This window comes from Lissotriton vulgaris, chromosome 8, assembly GCF_964263255.1.
Source record: "Lissotriton vulgaris chromosome 8, aLisVul1.2, whole genome shotgun sequence".
Taxonomy (NCBI): Eukaryota; Metazoa; Chordata; class Amphibia; order Caudata; family Salamandridae; genus Lissotriton; species Lissotriton vulgaris.
The window spans coordinates 38,439,248-38,460,838 of record NC_141696.1 but is presented as its reverse complement, the minus strand read 5'-3'; the positions used below and the strand labels follow the sequence as shown (position 1 = coordinate 38,460,838).

General features: G+C 43.0%; 1 protein-coding gene across 1 annotated transcript in view; it reads left to right on the top strand.

Moving 5' to 3' along the window:
• Positions 1-21,591, top strand: part of LOC147693339 (transient receptor potential cation channel subfamily M member 2-like) — a 1,947,553-nt gene that overhangs the window by 1,733,125 nt on the left and 192,837 nt on the right. The window contains exon 18 of the mRNA XM_086935940.1: positions 15,303-15,477. Coding sequence (XP_086792066.1) covers positions 15,303-15,477 — 175 coding nt within the window. The remainder of the gene's footprint in view (positions 1-15,302; positions 15,478-21,591) is intronic.

Below are 21,591 nucleotides of genomic sequence, written 5' to 3'. Positions count from 1 at the left end.
GAAGAGCTGAGTCTCCACATCAATTGCCTGGAACTCCTGGCGGGTTCCTTCGGGATTCGCCCTCTGTCTCCTCAGAAAGTGTCCAGCTGCATTCTCCTACGGATGGACAATGTGTCCGCGGTACGGTATATAAATCGCCTCGGCGGCACCAGATCACGCCTCCTGGCGGAGATAGCCAAGGAGTTCTGGCATTATTGCCAGGCACATCAAATCTTGGTGTTGGCGGAATATATACTGGGTTCTGTCAACGTGACAGCAGATTGGAATTCTCGGTATTTGAGGGATGCCAGCGATTGGATGTTGCATCCCAGGATTTTCAGGGCATTGGACCACAAATGGGGTCCATGTGTGATAGATCTGTTTGCTTCACGGCTCAACAGACAGTTGCCCCAGTTTTACAATTGGCATCCGGATCCCTTGGCGATCAGCTCGGACGCCTTTCGTCAGTCATGGACGACGGGCATTCTATATGCGTTTCCTCCGTTTACCATGATCCGGAGAGTTCAGGCTCAAGTTCGGCGGCAGAAGGCGGAGGTGATCTTGATCTCCCCGTGTTGGAAAGCACAAGCGTGGTTTCCAGTCGCGATGAGTCTTGCGTGTGCATCGTCAGTGCGAATCTCATCATTTCCAGACCTTCTTACGGACCCGGTGGGTCTTCGCCACCCATTGGTTCTACAGGATCAGTTGTCCCTCATGGCATGGAGACTTTCCGGCGTCGTTGGCAAGTGCCGGGAGTTTCACAGGACACTCTCTTTTTCTTGTCACAGGCATGGGCACCTTCCACTCACAAGCGCTATGAGTCAGCTTGGAGACGATGGGTTGGTTGGTGTAACAAACGACAGGGAGATCCGATGGGATCCAATATCCATATGATAGTGAATTTCTTGTCAGAGCTGGCGCGGTCGGGCATGGCATATAGATCAGTGAATACATTTTGGTTAGCTTTTTTGGCGGGACCTCCGCATGTAGATGGCAAACCGGTCGGGGAACATCCCCTAGTATGTAAGGTAGTCAGGGGGATCCGTTTAGTGAATCCCCCTCAACCCAAGTATACTGAACTTTGGGACGTTTCAGTGGTCTTGCGTTTTTTATCGGCTTGGCCGGCTAATGAGGGTCTGTCTCGAAAACAACTTTCAGCAAAACTTACGATTTTGCTCTGTTTGATTTCATGCAGGCGAGTATCGGACATTCGAGCATTGGATTTGGCAGGTAGAGTATTCACTCCCACGGGAGTTTCCTTTACTATTTCAAAGCGAACTAAAACACATTCAAAATGTATTTCCTACCCGGCATTTCCTCACCACAGTAAATTATGTGTGGTAAAGTGTTTAAAAGTATAGGAGGATTGTACTAGGGAATTTAGGATTTTGGTCAATTGTTGATTTCATTGCAGAGACCATTCTGCCCAGTCGCCACTGCGACTCTGTCCAGGTGGGTTTCCTGGTTAATGAGTCTAGCGGGTATTGATACTTCCAAATTTGGAGCACATTCTGTTAGAGAGGCTATGACCTCAAAATCCTTTGGTGCCCGTTCTCGGCTTCAGGATATCATGACTGCGGCAGATTGGTCATCTGACTCCACTTTTAAAACGTTTTATCATAAACCTATTGTGGATGTGGCCTCGGTGGTGTTGGAGAAACTTTAAACTAGCATAATCAGAGCCTCCGTGGACTGACATAGAATGAAAAATTGTCTAGCAGACGCGACAAAGAATTTTCAATTCTATTAAGGACACGGAGGTGAGGATTATCCCACCCAGGCTAGCAGAGATGTCTTCTTGCATTATTGTTTGGAAACGTGATGTATCTTACCCACCCGCATGATGTTTATGGCTTGTTGTATTCAAAAGTGTTGGAATGGCCATTATGGTATATATTTTCGTTTCAGGTGATCAGCATAAGCAGACTTGAGAAGAACAACCTGCGAGCTGAATTGGTGTACTGTTTATGAGGAGAAGTTGATTCCCTTCGGGACTGGATGCGAGAGTTGCCACGTTGGATTCCGGTCTTGGTTTGGACTGATGAAGAAATCGCAAAGAAAGAGGAGGTCTTCCTGTTTACAGTGACTGTTATCTGTTGGACTAGACAGTGATTGGTGCAGACTAGTGGAGGGGGTTGTCCTTCCGGGGTCATGCCAGTTTAAAGTTTTATTGGCTGCTGTTATTGTCAGTCAAGATTAGAGAAGCATAATCCTCGCCTCTGTTCCTTAATAGAATTGAAAATTCTTTGTCGCGTCTGCTAGACAATTTTTCATTCTGAATGTTAGCACTCTAGTTGCTCATTAGATCACTGTAGTAAAGCTACTGCTCACCAGGGAAGTCTGCTGCTGGTATTCAAAGTGAATGTTCCAGTCTGCATGTCAGAATTTTTTTAATGAAATAGAAGAGGATTTGAGAAGTCACTCAAAATGTGCCCTAATTTTTCTTTCTGAAGCACTAATCATACTTTCTATGGCAAAATAAACCCCCTCATTTTGTTCCTTTTTAAATTAAATGTTTTCAGACTTACCACTTCATTCCAATTAAGATGGCTTCTGGTGTGCCATACTTTTGTCATAAGTAAGACTGTTAGCGCTCTAGTTGTTCTTTAGAACACTCTGGGACATTCTGTCATTGGGCTATACTTGGGCTACATCTAGGTGATATCTGGGCTACATTTGGGCTCTTTTGTCTCTGGTGACCATCTTGGGAGACTGCATGTCAGAATGTTTTTATGAAATTGAAGAGGATTTGAGAAGTCACTCAAAATGTGCCCTAATTTTTCTTTCTGCAGCACTAATCATACTTTCTATGGCAACATTTACCCCCTCATTTTGTTCCTTTTTAAATTAAATGTTTTAAGAGTTACCACTTTATTCCAATTAAGATGGCTTCAGGTGTGCCATACCTTTTTAATAAGTAGGACTGTTAGCGCTGTAGTTGTTCTTTAGAATACTCTGGGCCATTCTGTCATTGGGCTATACTTTAAGCTACATCTGGGTGATATTGGGCTACATTTGGGCTCTTTTGTCTCTGGTGGCCATCTTGGGAGACTGCATGTCAGAATTTTTTAATGAAATAGAAGAGGATTTGAGAAGTCACTCAAAATGTGCCCTAGTTTTTCTTTCTGCAGCACTAATCATACTTTTTATGGCAAAATATACCCCCTCATTTTGTTCCTTTTTAAATTAAATGTTTTAAGAGTTACCACTTTATTCCTATCAAGATGGCTTCAGGTGTACCATACCTTTGTAATAAGTAGTACTGTTAGCGCTCTAGTTGTTCTTTAGAACACTCCTAGGACCTTCTGTCATTGGGCTATACTTGGGCTACCTCTGGGTGATATTTGGGCTACATTTGGGCTCTTTTGTCTCTGGTGGCCATCTTGGGAGACTGCATGTCAGATTTGTTTCATGAAATAGAAGAGGATTTGAGAAGTCACTCAAAATGTGCCCTAATTTTTCTTTCTAAAGCACTAATCATACTTTTGATGGCAAAATGAACCCCCTCATTTTGTTCCTTTTTAAATTAGATGTTTTCAGACTTACCACTTCATTCCAATCAAAATGGCTTTTGGTGTGCCATACTTTTGTCATAAGTAAGACTGTTAGCGCTCTAGTTGTTCTTTAGAACACTCTGGGACATTCTGTCATTGGGCTATACTTGGGCTACATCTGGGTGATATTTGGGCTACATTTGGGCTCTTTTGTCTCTGGTGGCCATCTTGGGAGACTGCATGTCAGAATTTTTTAATGAAATAGAAGAGGATTTGAGAAGTCACTCAAAATGTGCCCTAATTTTTCTTTCTGAAGGACTAATCATACTTTCTATGGCAAAATGAACCCCCTCATTTGGTTCCTTTTTAAATTAAATGTTTTCAGACTTACCACTTCATTCCAATCAAGATGGCTTCTGGTGTGCCATACGTTTGTCATAAGTAAGACTGTTAGCGCTCTAGTTGTTCTTTAGAGCACTATAGGAGGCTGCAGTAGAACACAAAGGAATCAACTGACAGTCTCTGTCCTTGTTGGATGTTCATGTTTTACTGAGAATGTCAGACTTCATTCTCACATGTCTGAGAAAGATAATGTGAATTTACAGAAAATATGCTTTCAGTTTAGCTTATAGATCCCCTTCCAAACCACTGTGGGAAAAGCATGAGATAATAGTTTTCTTTCAAACATGATTCATGATATCCCAGCAGAAGGCCTTTTCACATGGTAAAATCACCTTAGAACACACCACAATTCCTAAAATGAGTATGGTACCATCAACAAATGATTTATAATGTAACTAAAGTCCTAAAACCCTCTATTAACTTCAATGCTTTTTAATGAGGTGCTATCATGTATATTGGTCCCAAGATGGCTGCCAACACTTCTTGGATGAAGTGCTGACAGCCAATCAGATCTCACGATGAGATTTCTATGGCAAAATGAACCCCCTCATTTGGTTCCTTTTTAAATTAAATGTTTTCAGACTTACCACTTCATTCCAATCAAGATGGCTTCTGGTGTGCCATACGTTTGTCATAAGTAAGACTGTTAGCGCTCTAGTTGTTCTTTAGAGCACTATAGGAGGCTGCAGTAGAACACAAAGGAATCAACTGACAGTCTCTGTCCTTGTTGGATGTTCATGTTTTACTGAGAATGTCAGACTTCATTCTCACATGTCTGAGAAAGATAATGTGAATTTACAGAAAATATGCTTTCAGTTTAGCTTATAGATCCCCTTCCAAACCACTGTGGGAAAAGCATGAGATAATAGTTTTCTTTCAAACATGATTCATGATATCCCAGCAGAAGGCCTTTTCACATGGTAAAATCACCTTAGAACACACCACAATTCCTAAAATGAGTATGGTACCATCAACAAATGATTTATAATGTAACTAAAGTCCTAAAACCCTCTATTAACTTCAATGCTTTTTAATGAGGTGCTATCATGTATATTGGTCCCAAGATGGCTGCCAACACTTCTTGGATGAAGTGCTGACAGCCAATCAGATCTCACGATGAGATTTGTGGTTAGGCTCCACCCAGATATATATGTGTTTTTGAAGTTAATTTTTGAAAAAACCACTGGAGCAATTTTCACCAAATATAGCAAAGGCACATCTGCATACCAGTCCCTACAATTTTGCAAATTTTGGCGTAATTCCGTTCGGGTTGTAGCCGTGTCAGAACGTCCTATGGAAATTAACATGGGGAAAACACGTTTTGGGACCCCCCTTTTTTCTTAGCCCCCACTTCACGAATCCCCCCGAAACTTTCAGGGAAGGAGCGGAGCGGGGCTGGCCAAAATTTTGGAAAATTACACGCAAATTCCTCAACCGGCGCCAAAGTTATTCCCAATAGAATGTTGCGGATTTCCTATGGTAGCTAGGTCCTAACTATATATACCTACTGGCTAAACCCAGTAGGTAATATATATATATATATATGTATATATATATGTATATATATATATATATATATATATATATATATATATATATATATATATATATATATATATATATATATATATATATATATATTACCTACTGGGTTTAGCCAGTAGGTATATATAGTTAGGACCTAGCTACCATAGGAAATCCGCAACATTCTATTATATATATTTCTACAGGGTGCTCAGAGATGAGGCCGCACACCGCTTGCAAGTGGTTCACAAAACCTTTACTTCGAAACAATGCAGCTTTCCATCCCGATATTCAATCCCTTTGCCTTACGCGTTTCGAAGCATTTTCGCTTCTCATCAGAGGCTCACGCAGGAAACACAGTTCATTGCTGCTACATCTTCCATGCTTGCTTTCAGAAATTTAATTGGCCTCCGGTGTGCCTTCTTTAAGTAGAGTTCTTTTTCAACATTGCATGCTGGGTCATGTCACTGACCATGTCATGAATGATGTAATATGTGACATCATCAGCAGTGGATTGCAGGTGCGCGATATATAGTTATTGCAACTAACTATATATGCGAATTTCTATGGTTTTGTGCGAGTAAATTAAGGTTTTGTAAATGCTAATTCCTAACTATATATGGTCTATAACCTATGGTTTTTTCAGTGAATTTCAATGGTTTTTTAATAGCAAATATCAAAAGCTGTAAAATGTATTCTTATTCTAATTCAGAAATATATTTTATATATATTTGTATTATATTTTTTTAATTTAATTTATATTATAATTTAAATTATTTTTTATTGTTTCGCTGCCGATACGCGAACCGGTAAACGTCCCGTTAGTGCAAGTACCACGTTAGAAAGTCACACTTCTATAACAACAGGCAAGATATTTACAAAGGAGACGGCGTTTATTGATTTGTAGACTCTGCATTGGTACCTACATGTTGCTACGTAAATAAAAATAAACAAAAAAAACAACAAAACGAACAATCAATAAACATACAATAAGTTAAAAGTCAATCATTCTTGTTTCCTTATAGTACGCTCCCCAGATCGCTTTCCGGTACGCGTACCGGGCGCACCCCACGAAAAAAAACGATATATATATTTTTTTTTTTTGCCCCGCGGGGCAATTTTAAAGCCTCCACATCAAACTTAGAGGGTCTGGGAGGATCTACTATGCCCCCTTATGGACATTTGCCCCTTCGCTTTGGCCTCCTCTTGTCTCTCGATCCTACCGAGAGACAAGATGGCGGTCGCTACGGACTGTTTAGAATGTTTACAGACACCGGAGAGCCAATCAGCTTCGCTTCGCAAAGCTCCGTTACGCGAAAAGTACGCGAACGGGAGCGCTACCCGGGACGCTGTCACAGATATATAATTTTTTTAAAACATTCATTTCTCAAAATCCACTGGAGCACATATATTGAGACCCAGCAAAGGCACATCGGGCTACCAGTCCCTACAATTTTGCCAAGTTTCGTGCAAATCCATTCAGCCGTTCGAGCTAAAAGTGAGGCCAAACCCCCTATGGAAAAATGAATGGGAAAAAAATGTTTTGGGACCCCCCTTTTTTCTCAGCCCCCCTTGACGAAACCCCCCCAAATTTTCAGGGGCTGCTCAGAAACAAAATGTGCCATTTTCCTGAAAATTTCAGCCGATTCCGTCCACAAACGCCAAAGTTATTGGACATAGAATTTTCAAAAGTTACATAGAGAAAAAATCCTAACTATATATACCTACTGGCTATCGCCAGTAGGTAATATATATATATATATATATATATATATATCCAAAAGCCTGAACCTTAAAGGGTAGTCGGTGTCATCAGTGCGAGGCTCGCGCAGACCAAAAACGTTGGGACTTGGAAGCCTTTTACCTTTGTGTTGTTTCAAAATAAAACTACTTGAATTGGAACCTAACCAGTGTTGGTGCGCCTCCTTTCATGTGAGAGAAGGAGGTTTTGTTTGGATGTTTAAACAGAAGCCTCGCACTGATGACACCGACCGCCCTTATATATATATATATATATATATATATATATATATATATATATATATATATATATATATATATATATATATATATATATATACATACACACACCCACCCCTAAACTCTTTTTCAGAAATCAGCATCTGCACTGTGCTTGAGATCACCCGAAGAAACACAAAATAATGTATGTTTTGCTGTTGTCAGCGGCATTCCATTAAATACGATTTTTTTTGCAATTGCTAGCTGCCTGCAAACCGCAATGTATTTGGTCCGTGCGAAGAATGAAGAGATTAGTAAAGGAATACGTCATACCCTGGAATGCATAGCTGCTTCTGAAACACCATAACTGCAATATCCATTCCACTTCCAATTAATAGTCCACGGGGGCAGGAGCTATGCCTCTGAAGCGAAGTTCACTGCTAATAATAACCAGCGGAAGCAGCGCACATCATGCCTGCACACAGAGAAACTCATTACACAAACTGTGGATGCATGTGGCTCCTACGAGGCTGAAGCTGTTACCTTCCCCATGCTGCAAGGAACCCTCTGAATGGAATGGGAGCACATGGAGGAGTGGGTGAGGCTGCAATGACTCATGCCTTTTCACAACAAAAACTTCAACAAGCCCAATCCCCCTTAAAGGAAGCCCAAAACAAACCAATGTTCTACCAAAACGAGCCCAACTGCCTGTACACATCAAAAAGTAGATAAAGGCTAAATAAATACAATCAACAGAGTGGTAGAAATAGAGAGGAAGGCAGTACTGACACAATTATGGCATTAATAGGAGATGGGAGGGAGGATATATATATTTAGATGTTAACAGCTTTGCCTCCAAACAAGCTGAACATAGGCAAACCGTAACAGACCCGGAAACAAAGAAAAAAAAATAGTCTCCCCAAGAACACAAAGAGCCATAGCGGAATGAGACAGTACTTGGTCCCTGCTGCATGGGAGGAACAGAAGGGAACAAGCATCTGCAATGCAATAGGTCTCGCATTTGGGAGAGTTAGAGCTATTGGCGTTTTAAATAACAATGTATTTTACATATGTGTTTTGGTTTGGAGTGGATGTATGTGATGTGGAGTGGAATTATGTTGGTGGTATTGGAATTGCTAGCTGTGGAATTGTGTGGGATGGAATTGTGTGATATGGAGTGTATTTGTGTAGTGGAATTATGTGGCAAATATTGGAGCAGGGCAAGATTCCTCCGAAATGGGCGTCATTTCAGAAAATGGGTCTGTACCCCATACGCGTGTCAGTCTAAATGGCAAGAGAGTGCAACCCCAAAACATAGGAATGTGAAGAAGATAGCATCAAAGAGGCTGAAAAGAGAAGTCGGAAGGCGCGTACGTAAAAACAAGGATGTAGAGCCTGCTTGGTCTTATAGCCCGTGTTCAACCTATGCCTGTCTTCCTTCTTCCCACAAGTGAAGCAGCAGCAGGCGTCATCCTTTTGATACACGATGCTGCATATTTTATGATTATTTTGATCTACAATATAAAATTGAAGCAATTTACTCAGAATAAATCTGCATTTTAATTTTACTTACTGATTGTTTAGTGTGTGGACCCTTTATATGCCATATCGGCTGTGCTGCTAATACAAAAGCAAAGCTTAAACACAACATGCCTTCGGTTATATTATTACAGTTAGACACACATAATACTTTTTCTATATTTTAATATTTTTTCACGGCATACATAAATAAATAGTCTGCTTCAATTAAAAAAATTACGTTGCTTTGCACGAGAACACTCTGATTGCCTCAATATATAATGTAGATGCAGTCTTGCAAATTGCAGGAGAAAAAGCAAAGACAAATACATAGGTTAAATAGGGTCAAAGGTGACGAGGTGAGTATATGGGAACGATGCGAGTCTGGTTGTTCACGTGCATCATCAATATCTTTGTGTGTGTTCTACAGATATAGTGTCAGTAGAGACAAAGAAAATACTAATTGTTCGTACTTCTTGAGTTATATCTATATATACACACACACCCCTCTACTATAATCGTACCCAAAATAAATTAAAACATTCAGGGGCTCATTTTCCAGCTCATACAATCCTTTGTGGTAATTGCACACTGTAAATACTGAAACAGTGGAATTTTTAGGGGCACTTTTGCAAGACCATTCACTTGCACTAAACACAACCCCCAAACCAGACAGAGTTCATGGGAGTGGACGGCAGAGGCATTGCCAATATGTCAAGGGCCCTAGTTCAAGAAAGGAGAAGCCGCCCTGGCAGCTGTTTGAATTGTGAAAAGCAGCAATAATCCGGGTTCAGTGGCCCCGGTACCATTGCACCTGCTGCACTAATGGAAACTAGCCTCCTGCTGAAAGGAGCTTAATAAACAATTAAGAAAGTTCTTAAATACTCCAATACTACCAATGAGCAACGAATCCCCTCTTACTTTATTTGCTTAATTTATTTGCAATAACAGAATGTGAAAATACCCCATACTATGCTACAAGTGTGTCATGAGAGTGCTACACACACGCCTGGGCTTGCTCTCTGTCTTCACTCAGGCCCAGGAGTGTCACTAGGCCTCGCCTGACCACGGCTGTGCCTGTGAGTCCTCACCACCATCCCGGGCATCTACAGAGTCCACAGCTTGTCCCCTATTTCCAGGGGTGCAGCATGGTAGGGTTTGGTTCATAGCCAGTCAGGATGATGCAGGATCTGAGGGCCAGATGCATCAAGCAAAGAAATAGCGATTCCTTATTTGCGATTATTAAGAAATCGCAAATAAGGACTCGTTGTTAGCTATGCATGATGAGGATAGCGAAAAAATAAAGATTCGCTAAAAATCGCTAAATACATTAGCGATTCCATGTTAAGGAATCGCTATTGTGAAAAACCTCTATTCTCGCATTTTGCGATCCCGCTATTTGCGAGATCACAAATTGCGTTATCGCAAATTGAGATTTCGCAAATTGCGACATCGTGAAAACTACAGAATCGCATTGGGAGCAGGCTGATGACATCACAATCAGGAAGTCAATCAGCCCATGCTGCCACCTGTGCACAGAGGAACAGAGAGGCAGAAGCAGAGTGCTGGGGGAGAGAGCAGAAAACACAAACTGGTGTTTGCTGACAGGTGGAGACAGCCAAAATGTCCCAAACAGCTACAGAGGAGGGTGCAGTGGCCAGGAAGAGAAAAATCAAGTTCAGTGAGAGTGAACTTGAGAACCTCATCGAAGAGGTGGCAATCAACCATGAGAAGCTTTTTGGGAAGCTCTCCCTTAAAGTACCAGAGGCTGAAAAAAGAAGGATCTGGAACAGGATTAAAAACAAAGTGAATGCTGTGGGGATCACCCACCGCAGCATAGATGACTTAAAGAAACGATGGTACGACCTGCGTAGCCGTGCCAAGGAGCGGATAGCGGAAAGGCTGAAGGAGGCGAAGGGGACCGGAGGAGGAAGCTCAACAGTCCCAGACAAAACAGCCCAAGAGGACATGGTTGAGGGCACAATCCAGCCTGAAGCAGTGGTGGGAGTAACGCAGCTGGAGACATCCGGGGCGGCCAGTAGCACACAAGGTAAGATGCATGATAATCAACATATCAATGTACATACTGATTGTGCCCAAACTGTAATCAACCAGCAAAATCACAGTAGTCCAGTCCACATTTTACATAGGTACACTAATGCACTATGGGACCTGTAGGCTGTAGAACCTAATTGCCTGTCACAATCCAACATTGTAAGCCCAAATGCTACCAAAATGCAGTACAGTCATTGATGAGAGATAGTGAGAGCATAAATGTAAATAATTTCAATGTTGCTCAACTTTTGCAACAACATAAAATAACATTGCACTGTTTCACATCACAGATGCAGCAGAAGTACACACTGATGACAGTGAATGTGGAGACAGCACACAGGTCATTGAAGAAGCTGCTGTGTCAAAACCTGTGACAACACCACCCAAATCCAAGGCACCAGCAAAACGCAGGGCCACAGTTACACCACTGCAGCCAATGGAGACAGAACAGGAACCTGAAACTGCTCCTGGGACAAGCCGTCCAAGTATGAGCCACACAACTACACCCCAGGCACATGTCCGTCCAGGAACAAGACGCAGGCCAAGGACCCATATCTGGGCACTGGAGGCAGGAACTCCCAATGAGTGGGGTGGCGTGGAGTCACAGGAGTTGCGGGTGCAGCGCCTGCAAGCGAGGCATACGGGAGCCATCAACCTGCAGATGACGAAAATGAACAAAAACATATCAGTCATGGCCGAGAGTGTGAGGGAACTAACTACTGCACTTGTGGAAGCAAACAGACAATCAAACAACACACTGCAGGAGGTGGCGCGTGTGATGCAGGAGGGACACACCACACAGAGGAGGAGGCATCACCAGTTTGTGACCTGCATGGCTTGCTATACCAGGTCCAACAACAAGATTTGCAACAGCATAGCACAGCTGTCACGTCAGTCGGTGTAAATGCAGATTGATATGGGCCATTGTTGTGGGGATGTGTCCAAAGCACTTGGCCAAATTACCACTGCCGTTGAACTGATGCAGTCTAGCACTGGTGGTCAGGGCAATGTTACAGGGGAAGAGGGTAGTGAGGCATCCAGCCTAAGCAGCATCACTGCGCCAGTCACCACTGTCAGGAGGAGCAGTAGGCGTAGACAAACACCTCCTCTGCATCCGGGAATGTAGATGCAGATGCAGGTGAAAGACGTTTGGGTGTGAGAGGGAGGAAACACTAAACATAATCAGAAGGGTGGAATTCATCATGGTGTTGTAACCATGTCCAAGACATTCTTTGTGACTGCATTTCAAGTCCTTTGTGTGTCTCATATGCCCTTCAGTGCATGCAGTTAATGTGGTAATGGACACCAGCTATGTTCAATTATACACCCCTACCGCTTCACGTGTTAATAAATATTTTTCTTCAAATGCAAATAAGTGTTGTGTGTCATCATTACATACCTGAGAAATAATGCTTGGTGATGTCTGTACGTTTTCTTTGCCCTTACCCCTCAGCTGAACTCGCAAGATGGGCCTGGCGTGGGTGTGCTGGGGGCTGGTTGCCTCCAGTATCGGATTCCTCAATGGGGATACCTCTCCTTGTTGCTATATTGTGCAACATAGCACATGCCGCCACTATCCTGCAGCATGTTTCCGGATGGTACAGCATTGCTCCTCCAGTTTTATGCAGGATGCGGAAGCGACTCTTGAGCAATCCAAATGTCCGTTCGATTACATTATGTGTCCTGATGTGGGCTGCGTTGTACCTCTGTTGTTGTGGGCTGGCTGGGTTCAAGTATGGAGTCATGATGTAATGCCTCACAGCGTATGCACTGTCACCTACAGGGTTACAAGCAATGTGTTAGTGTCAGGTATGCATTGCCATTACATACTTCAGTGATGAGTATTATATTCAATTTACCTAGCAGGTGTCCGTCGCCAAAATCGCCCCTGAGCAGACGTGTGTGCATGCCACTATGGCGGAAGATGTAGGAATCCTGGGTGCTCCCAGGGTATTGTGCTACGAGGTCGGTAATGATGTTATTTGCATTTCACACTGCTTGGATATTTATTGAGTGATATGCTTTCCGGTTTGCAGAAGATATACTCATTTACGGCAGGGGGACATATGGCTACGTGGGTGCAATCTATGCATCCGATCACGTGTGGAAACTGGGCAACTTGGTAGAAGTCCTGTTTTGTTTGGGTCAATTCCTGTTGGGTTATGGGGAAGGTGATGTGGTTGTTGATCAAAGACATCATGGCGGCCAGGAAGGATTTTAAGAACCGCGAAAGGGAGCTCTGAGATACCCCTCCAGCTTCTGCCACTACATCCTGGAAGCTACCTGCAGGTGCAGGCAACATAGCACCTGGACAAGAGTTGGGATGGCCTGTGTCCTAAGTGTTTGGCGCTGCAATAGTGGGTCCAATTCATCTATTAAGTAGTGAATCTTTGCAGCATTCAGCCTGTACTTGTCATATATTTGCTCAGGGGTCTGTCCCAACAAAGTGATGCACAGGTGGAAGATTCTCTCCTGGATTCTCCTTCTGGGCTGGCCTGCTGCAAGTATCCTCCTCCTCCTCGCAAAAATGAAGAGTGCTGCCATTGTGGAAGGCCACTATAGTCTCATGGGTCTGTTTAAATAGGCTGCAGATGGATAGCAGGTGAGTAAAGTTCATTTTTTTTTTACCACCTGATTGTGATTCCCTTTAAACTGCTATTGCAAAATTGCGATTTTTGATGTAATCGCTATTTGCGATTTTTCATGAATTGTGTTTGCGATTATTTAGCGGTTTTTCAAAATTGAATTTGTGAAATCGCAAAATATTTTGCAGTATCCTTGGATTCTCGCAAATTCCGAATCGCTAAGGGGGTTCCACCTAGATTCTGCGATTTATTTAGCGAATTCGCATATTCGATTTTGCAAATTCACAATTTGGGGTTTTTTCGCATCATGAATAGCTTTTCTTTTATTTGCGATCGCAATAGCTAATTCGCACCTATTGCGATCGCAATTTTGGTTGATGCATCTGGCTGTGAGGCTGGTGTGCTGAGCTCGCAAACTTGTGACTGCCATCTGATGTGGCGAGGTTTAATGGGAACATTTGATAGAGAGAGAACAAGGCCTTAATTCTTGTTTAGTTCCGGCAAGATCAATGTTTCAGACTGAAAGAAAGACAGTAAGCGTTTAAGCCAAACAAGACAGAGGGCAATTCATTCTGTAGGTAATGAAAGCTCAGCTTGCCTTCGTTGACAAATCCTGTGTCTAAGGACAGAACTTCACGAAGGAAGGACTGTGACAATGAAGACAGATGTAGAAGTAACAGCACAGTGCTCTGCATGTCTCTCACTGATCTCCACTATTGTAAATACCAGATAATAAACCTGGTTATTCACTACTATCACATAGTAATAGATTCTTATCTCTTAGAAGACTCGCACACAATAGTTCAACTTATTCAGCAGTAGAGTATCGGTGAATCACTTTACCACAGGGATCGGGTGGGGACATACTTCTCGAATGCCACGTATAGCAACAACTTTCAGATATTCATCCATCAACAAAGCATTATTGACCCATAACCCATCCAAAGAGATGTACAACCTCTGTTTGAAAGATTTGATGATGCCCCCTAATGACACATTCAAAGAATGGCATCTCCCTCCTTATAGAATTGAAACTGAGTGCCCTTTGCTCTGGGGGTTAGTTCAAGCTTCCAGCGTTTACCTAGAATATAACCCTCATGAATAGATGAGAGGGGGTTCTACACAGGTAGGTGATTTGTGTTTTCTTCCTGAGTTGAAACAAGGATATATTTATTCACCTCTTCCGGGAAGACCCCTGGATTGGATGCCAGTGTGAATTAGGAATGAGTTGAGAAATTGTATGGATATCATAGGAGATAGGTCCCGACATCCCATCCTTCAAACGGCATACCTCTCCAATTGTCAACAACTGTGCATGTTGATATTCACTTTCTGCTTGATATGGCAAGTGGTCAATGCATGCTTTTAGTAGAACGGACTGTTTTTTATTTTAATTCGTGAGACTCCAGCCTCTTTCCATGCAATTGATGCAATTAAAGGTATCAACATTTGGGACACTGAGGTTCTGCATTGGTGGAAGAAAACAGGTAATACGGTTGTCCCTGGTGTGTGGGATTGTGTATTTTGCCATTGTAGGTACACTTTCTTGACTGTGAGTGTGTACAGGTCTGATTGCTGTTCTAGCCCAGTCTTGAGCTAACCTTACAGCCTTTGCTTATGTTAATGCCAATGACTTGTTAATACGCTGCTTCCTGATGTATAAAAATGTAAACATGTATACAACATTTTGAATTTAAAGTCCATGGTACCACAAGCAGCATGACTGAGAATCTTGACGGCTGAGACTTTACTACTGTCACATGACTCTGTACTTATTTTGTTTTAGAAACCCAGTTAAGTTTAGACGAGTGCACTAATGGAACAACCCCCAATGTGCCGAAATGTCCTCAAATCGATGATGAATATATTAGGTACCCAGAGGAGCTAACAATAATCCTACACTGTCTGTACCTGCTGTTTGCCAACATTCTGCTCTTCAACCTGCTGATTGCCATGTTCAAGTGAGTCATTCAAACCTAGTCTTCCTTCTCTTACTTCCCCTTCACTTTACTGTAGATTATTTAATGATGAGATTTCTTTTTCATTCTTTTTACACTTCTCTAATATTGTCTCTCTATGTTGCTCTTCAGATCTTTTTTTTTTGTTAGAAGCATGTGTGTACTCCGCGGTGTTTTTCCCCCTATTCTTGTTCTGTCTCCAAATTGCGGCTCTTCTTCTCACTCCGTTTGTCTCTTTTCCATTCTCTGTGCATTGTACTTGAGTAATCTCATCTCTGCTCCTCCACGTTGTATCAACATCACACATCCATCTGACATGAGAAAGTATTTGAATTTTGACATAGTCAAAGCCCACAAGCTCTATTCCTCCCTGGCACTGACACTATTGGTGTGAACTGACACTCCTAATTCTATTTTAACTTATCTGTCATTTCTCCTAATCTTGATCTCTTTTCTGTGCATCGTAAACACGATTGAGTGGCAGAATCTCTTTCTATACGCAAAGAGCTCATAATATTCTCAGCCTTCCGGAGAGGTCTCCATGTCCTGCTCCTCTGATGACGTGTCCAGCCATGATGCTATGTGTCCAGTAAAGTCACAATTTGGAAAAAAGAGACTAATTATAAATGACACCAAGTAGATGTATCTTCACTCACATTAATCTGAATTTGAATGGGGAGAAAAGGATCTCAGTAAGTGTGTTCATTACAAAAGGAGGGGTCGGTGTGAGTAAATTGACAGGGGCCTGTTTACGAGCCCCCTCTATGCCCTAGCATCACTTTTTGTGACGCTCTGGTAGGACAAATCACAAACTCATATCTATGGGGCCACGCAAAGACAATGGCTTTGAATGGCCTCATAGGTATGCAGTAAGGCAAGGCTGCACAAATCACTGCTTTGCCTTACTCTGCGCTCAGGAAGAATTTCAGGAGTGCTGTGGTGGATTTTCCCATGCAACACCCACAGATTTGAAATGAAACTAAATAAAAATGTATAATAAACGCGGTCTACTACCCTGTGGTGTCTAGGCCTGCAAGCTTGCAAAACTGGGCAGTACCAGGTATGAGGCCTAGGGTTATCGGCTCCTAGAGGGGAAACAACGTTTACAATGCAACTTTTACAACGCAGTACCATTACAACAAAACTTTTACAACGCAACCATTACAACGCATGGCACTACAACGCATACCATTACAACGGATGTCATTACAACGCAGTCATTACAACGCATATCATTACAACGCATACAATCACAACACATAGTACCTTTACACTATCCAACACTTACCCTACTGTTGCTCCCCCTGAGGTACTGGGTTTTTCAGAACCGGTACTGATCCAGTAACCCAGCGGTTTCAGGGCAACACCCAAAGACCTCGAGTCCTTCCTGATTCAGACCACAGAAACACGAGTCTTCTAGATGAAGTCAAAGATCGAATTTATTGGCTGCACCCAAGTAACAGGCGTCCTAGAAGTACAACAACACGGTGTGTATATTCTCAGGAGACTGCTCGTTTTTACAGAGCCAGCCTTCTCTCTTTATACACGATATTACACTTCAGGCAAAAATTCTTGGTTTTACAATTCGACCATAAACATATTTTCACAATAAAGAAAAAGCAAAGTCATGATGGCAAGCCCATATTTTCGTTTGTCCAGTTCGTGATAGATTACCTGGCCAGGCCCAGATCTTCCATCAGATATCGATGAAACCCCAATAAAATCGGGCACCTCCTCCTTGTAAAACTAGCCATAAAGAAGAAACAGGGACACGTGTGTGTATGGTAAAGCGTGGTTTGTATGCGGTAAATGGTTTATGACATGTTGTGCCTTGATGCTAATCTTGCTCGGCCACTGGGTTGGGGACTGCCCGAACAGGTTTGGCTGGAGGCAGTGAAGGCAGCTCGCCCAGGTCACAGGGGAGTCAGGAAAGGTGGACGTGTTCTTTCAGCTCGAATTCGGCCTGGGTCAATTGACTATGTACGAGCAACCACAAGATGGATGCCGCTCACAAAATGGAACCAGAGGGTTCAACACAAAGAAGTACAATTTAGGGGTGTTCCCGTCACTCAATCGTGACGCAAATGCACAGTAATAACGTCCTAATCATTACCGGTCTGCCAATACCAATATCGTCATGGTATGATGATATTTTCTGACACGAGTGTTGGGCTTCGCCTCCACATATAGCAGGGTCCAAAATTTACGGAACCACAGACCCTCCTTTTGCCCTTATATAGGCAATAACTCATGCTAATCTGAGTCCAAATCTGTATTCATGAAGTCATGGAGATGCTGCTGTAGCATCATCCTGTTACTTAGCTCGTCCCTTGACACATGCTTCCTTACACATGATGTGGCACAGAGGTCACATATTGCAGGAGCGCACTGCACACACAGGCAGAACAGAAACAGGATGGCTAAGACCATTCCAATGAATATCAGAATTTTCCATCCCCAGGCAGATATCAGTTCCCAGAACCACCCCAGCAAGGACCAGTCTCCTTTGTCCACACGAATGGACTCAGAGATCTTGTGCAGTTTGGTGATGGCCTGGTATACTGTCGGAGCATTGTCAGGGATGAAAATGCAGCAACTGGATTGGATCACTTTACATACCCCACCACGGTCTGCAAGTATGGCATCTAGGGCAACCCTATTCTGAAGAGTCATAAGGCGGTCCGACTGTAGCTCCGCAGTCAAGTTACTAAGGGCACCAGCCGTTTCAATCACGGCGGATTCAACTATCCTCGTCAGTTGGCAATGTTCCTGCTGTTCACCATAGGCCCCCAAAATGGCAGAAAACCCATTGCGAAATCTCCAAACTCCTGTTCTGCAGTGTCGTCTTTACTCACGACACCCCTAACTGTCCTTGTCCGATGGTAGTCTGCCTCGGCCGTGTAGGTGGGTGGCAACAGGAACGAGATAAAACAGGTGCCCGAAAAGTCAGGGGGCAACCATGTATACGCTCTATCGTGGCAAACAAAGTAGGTACCCTTAGCTGCTGGGAATGAAGGAGAGGTCTGCGACGAGAAAATGTAAGTTTCAGTGCAAACACTCCTTCCTAGCTGAGCTCTGGGGTTTTTGCCATTTCCCTGCAGACATAGGTGACCTTGATGGGGTACTATCGATATTGGGGAGTATTTCTTTGCTTTCTGGCTCTCAGTTAAGGAAATCCCGTACTTAGTTATGTTCCATCTGCTGTAAGGCTCTAATTCGTCTCTGGGAATCGTCCTATATGTGTCATTATCCCTGCTCATGTTTCTGATTCCTGCTACTAGTGCCTTGTTGCTTGAATTTCTTCCTGCGGGACGTGGGGGATACGGTTCTATGGCAAACAGGAACATTGTCTGGAAGGCCCACAGGGAACCATAGTAACTAAATGGCAGGACAAAATACGGGATACCCTTGTCTGTCGTGTGTGGCATAAGCCCACACACCCAACAATTCGTGGTGTTCATTATGCTACACAACATTAAAATGCATATTATCAAAAATTGTTTTCTTGTCATCACAGTGCAAATTGTCTTTTCAAAGTTCGCTGATCTAGCAGGTCTCTCCATCTTAGGAAACTCCATCCTCTAAGTTGCTGCCCGTGGTGGGAGATTGATTCTGCTAAGGAGTGCTTCTGTTCAGTCCAGGGTAACTCCCTTAGACCAACCAGAACTGTCAACCTAACCGTCTCCAGCTGCACTCCAAAGACTGGGGCAACCGCGACCCTAGCAGCAGAACCGGATGGCGGTTCGAAAATCAAAAATGAGCAAGTATCCCAGATGAGAGAGCTGCACAATCAAAAATAGGAAAAAAACTTTTTATTTGTCCTTAATCATATGTCTTGGCCTCAAGTTATAGTGGTTTCGACCCGGTGCTGTGTTGTCTTGAAACAAAAGTTCAGGCTCAGTAGTGTCCAATTGCATTGACGGTGGCACAGATCCTTGCAGAATGCTATCGCTCTCCTTCTTTGTAGTAGTTCCTTTCAAACGTGCTTCGCTGAAGGGTACAAATCGTGGCACCGTTTCGTTCTCAGAGTCAGCAATTCCTTCCTGGACCCACCGGTCATAAGGCAGAGGTAACGGGACCCTCTTGCAGTGGGTCCCGTGGATCCAGTTCTTCTTTCCTTCCACACGAACGGCTGATCTAGTGGAAAGAAGGACGAGGTGTGGTCCGGTCCACCAGGGCTGTTCGTTCTTTGTTCGCTAGAAGTTTTTTATCAGCACCCAGGATCCAGGATCGATAGGATGCCCTGGAGTTTCAGAGGCCTGAGGTAGACTGTTGTGGACCTGCTGGTGTAAAACACGCAATTTAGCCGTCAATTCATAGAAGTAGTCAAGCAAAACAGGGTACTCTACCTCACTGAGCCTGGTGGGTCTGGGCACCCCCCATATGTTGGCCGGGCGGCCGAAAACAATCTCATAGGGACTAAGTTTCACTCTCGAATGCACGGTCATTCTGGTGGATAGAAGTGCTAAGGGCAGAGCGTCAGGCCATTTAAGACCAGTGCTTGCTTGAATCTTTGCCAATTTTAGTTTTAGGGTGCCATTGTAGCATTCTACTAATCCAGCTGATTGGGGGTGGTTTGCAGCGTGGAACTTCTGTTGTATGCCTAGACTCTCACACACTCTCTTCATCACTCGTCCCACGAATTCACTCCCATTATCACTCCAGACCATTCTAGGCATTCCGAACCTGGGGAAAAATTCTTTGACAAGGGCTTTGGCCGTGGACAAGGCAGTATTGTCCTTGAGGGGATATGCTTCTACCCATCTTGAGAAGGCACAGACAACAACAAGTACGTATTTTAAATTGTTGCACCTCTCCATGTGTATGAAATCTAGCTGTAAAACCTCAAACGGATACGTAGGAGGTGCAAAATGACCAGCTGGAGTTGGGGTTCCCATACCAGGATTGTGTTTCAAACATACCATGCAGTTCTTGACCACATTCTCTGCAAATTTAGGTATTCCAGTATTTTGCCATACTGGAGCCAACAATTTGCAAATCCCTTTCACGCTGATATGGGCCATTCCATGAGCCATTGTAACCACTGCAAGCACATACGCATCGGGTAGCAGCCATCTCTGATGCTCTGATAATTTGACCAAACAGCCATTCGCATCCAATCTACCCTTGCTTTCTCTCCATTCATTCACCTCTTTCTCAGTGGCCTTGGATTGTATAGACTTCAGGCTCTCGATCGTGTCTTCACACATACCAATGAGAGAGCGCAATTTGAATGAAAAGTATATTTGTACCATATTTACAAGCCAATAACGCAAACGTAGAACTTGTAAAGTTAGAGCCTATAGCGTAAAGTTAGTATATGTAACATAAGTCATAAGAAATGTATCTGTATTTACTCTAGAAATGCATTAGAATTAGGAAAGCCGTATATAGTGGGTTAATATAGAAGTGTAGAAATGCTTAAGAACAGTAGAAAGTGCTGAATAGAATGTACGTATGTAATTAATTAAACGGAGAAAGAAGACGAAATGTAAAGTGAAGAAATGTGCAGAACGTGTAGCACTGCATAAGAATAAGAGTATAACGTTGTATTTTATGTAATATGGATCCGATTATAATCAATGATTTGCTAATTCAAATATATATATATGTGTGTTAAAAGTTATACCGTGTAGAAGAGTTTGTAGGAATGTTAGAATAGTGTGGTCATGTGTGATTTTAACCTAACTGACCAAGGGTTCGCAGGAGTGTAGTTCACTGCATGTAATTTAGTGGGCTCACAGGAATAGGGGATAGCTTTGATCTGAACGTGCGAGCCAAGAGTCAAAGGTCTTGTTAAATTTAAAGTGACAATGCTGGACGAAGTTTATGGCCCGATGAGATAAGAGACGTTTGGAATTTGGGGTCTTGTTTAGAAGTGACTGTTCACAGGACCAAAGGAGGTTGTAATCACAACTGTAATGAATAGAGTTCCGTTGAGGTGATAGACTTTGGACTGAAAGTGTCAACTGGAATGTCATGAGGTTACCAGCACGAAGATGAAGTTGGCGCCTAAGAAGCAAGGTCAACTTAACAGACGACGCAAAGAGACGAAGCTATGGAAAGAACCAGAATGAGATCATGTGAAATGTGTACGTGGTGGGCGTCAAAGGGGCG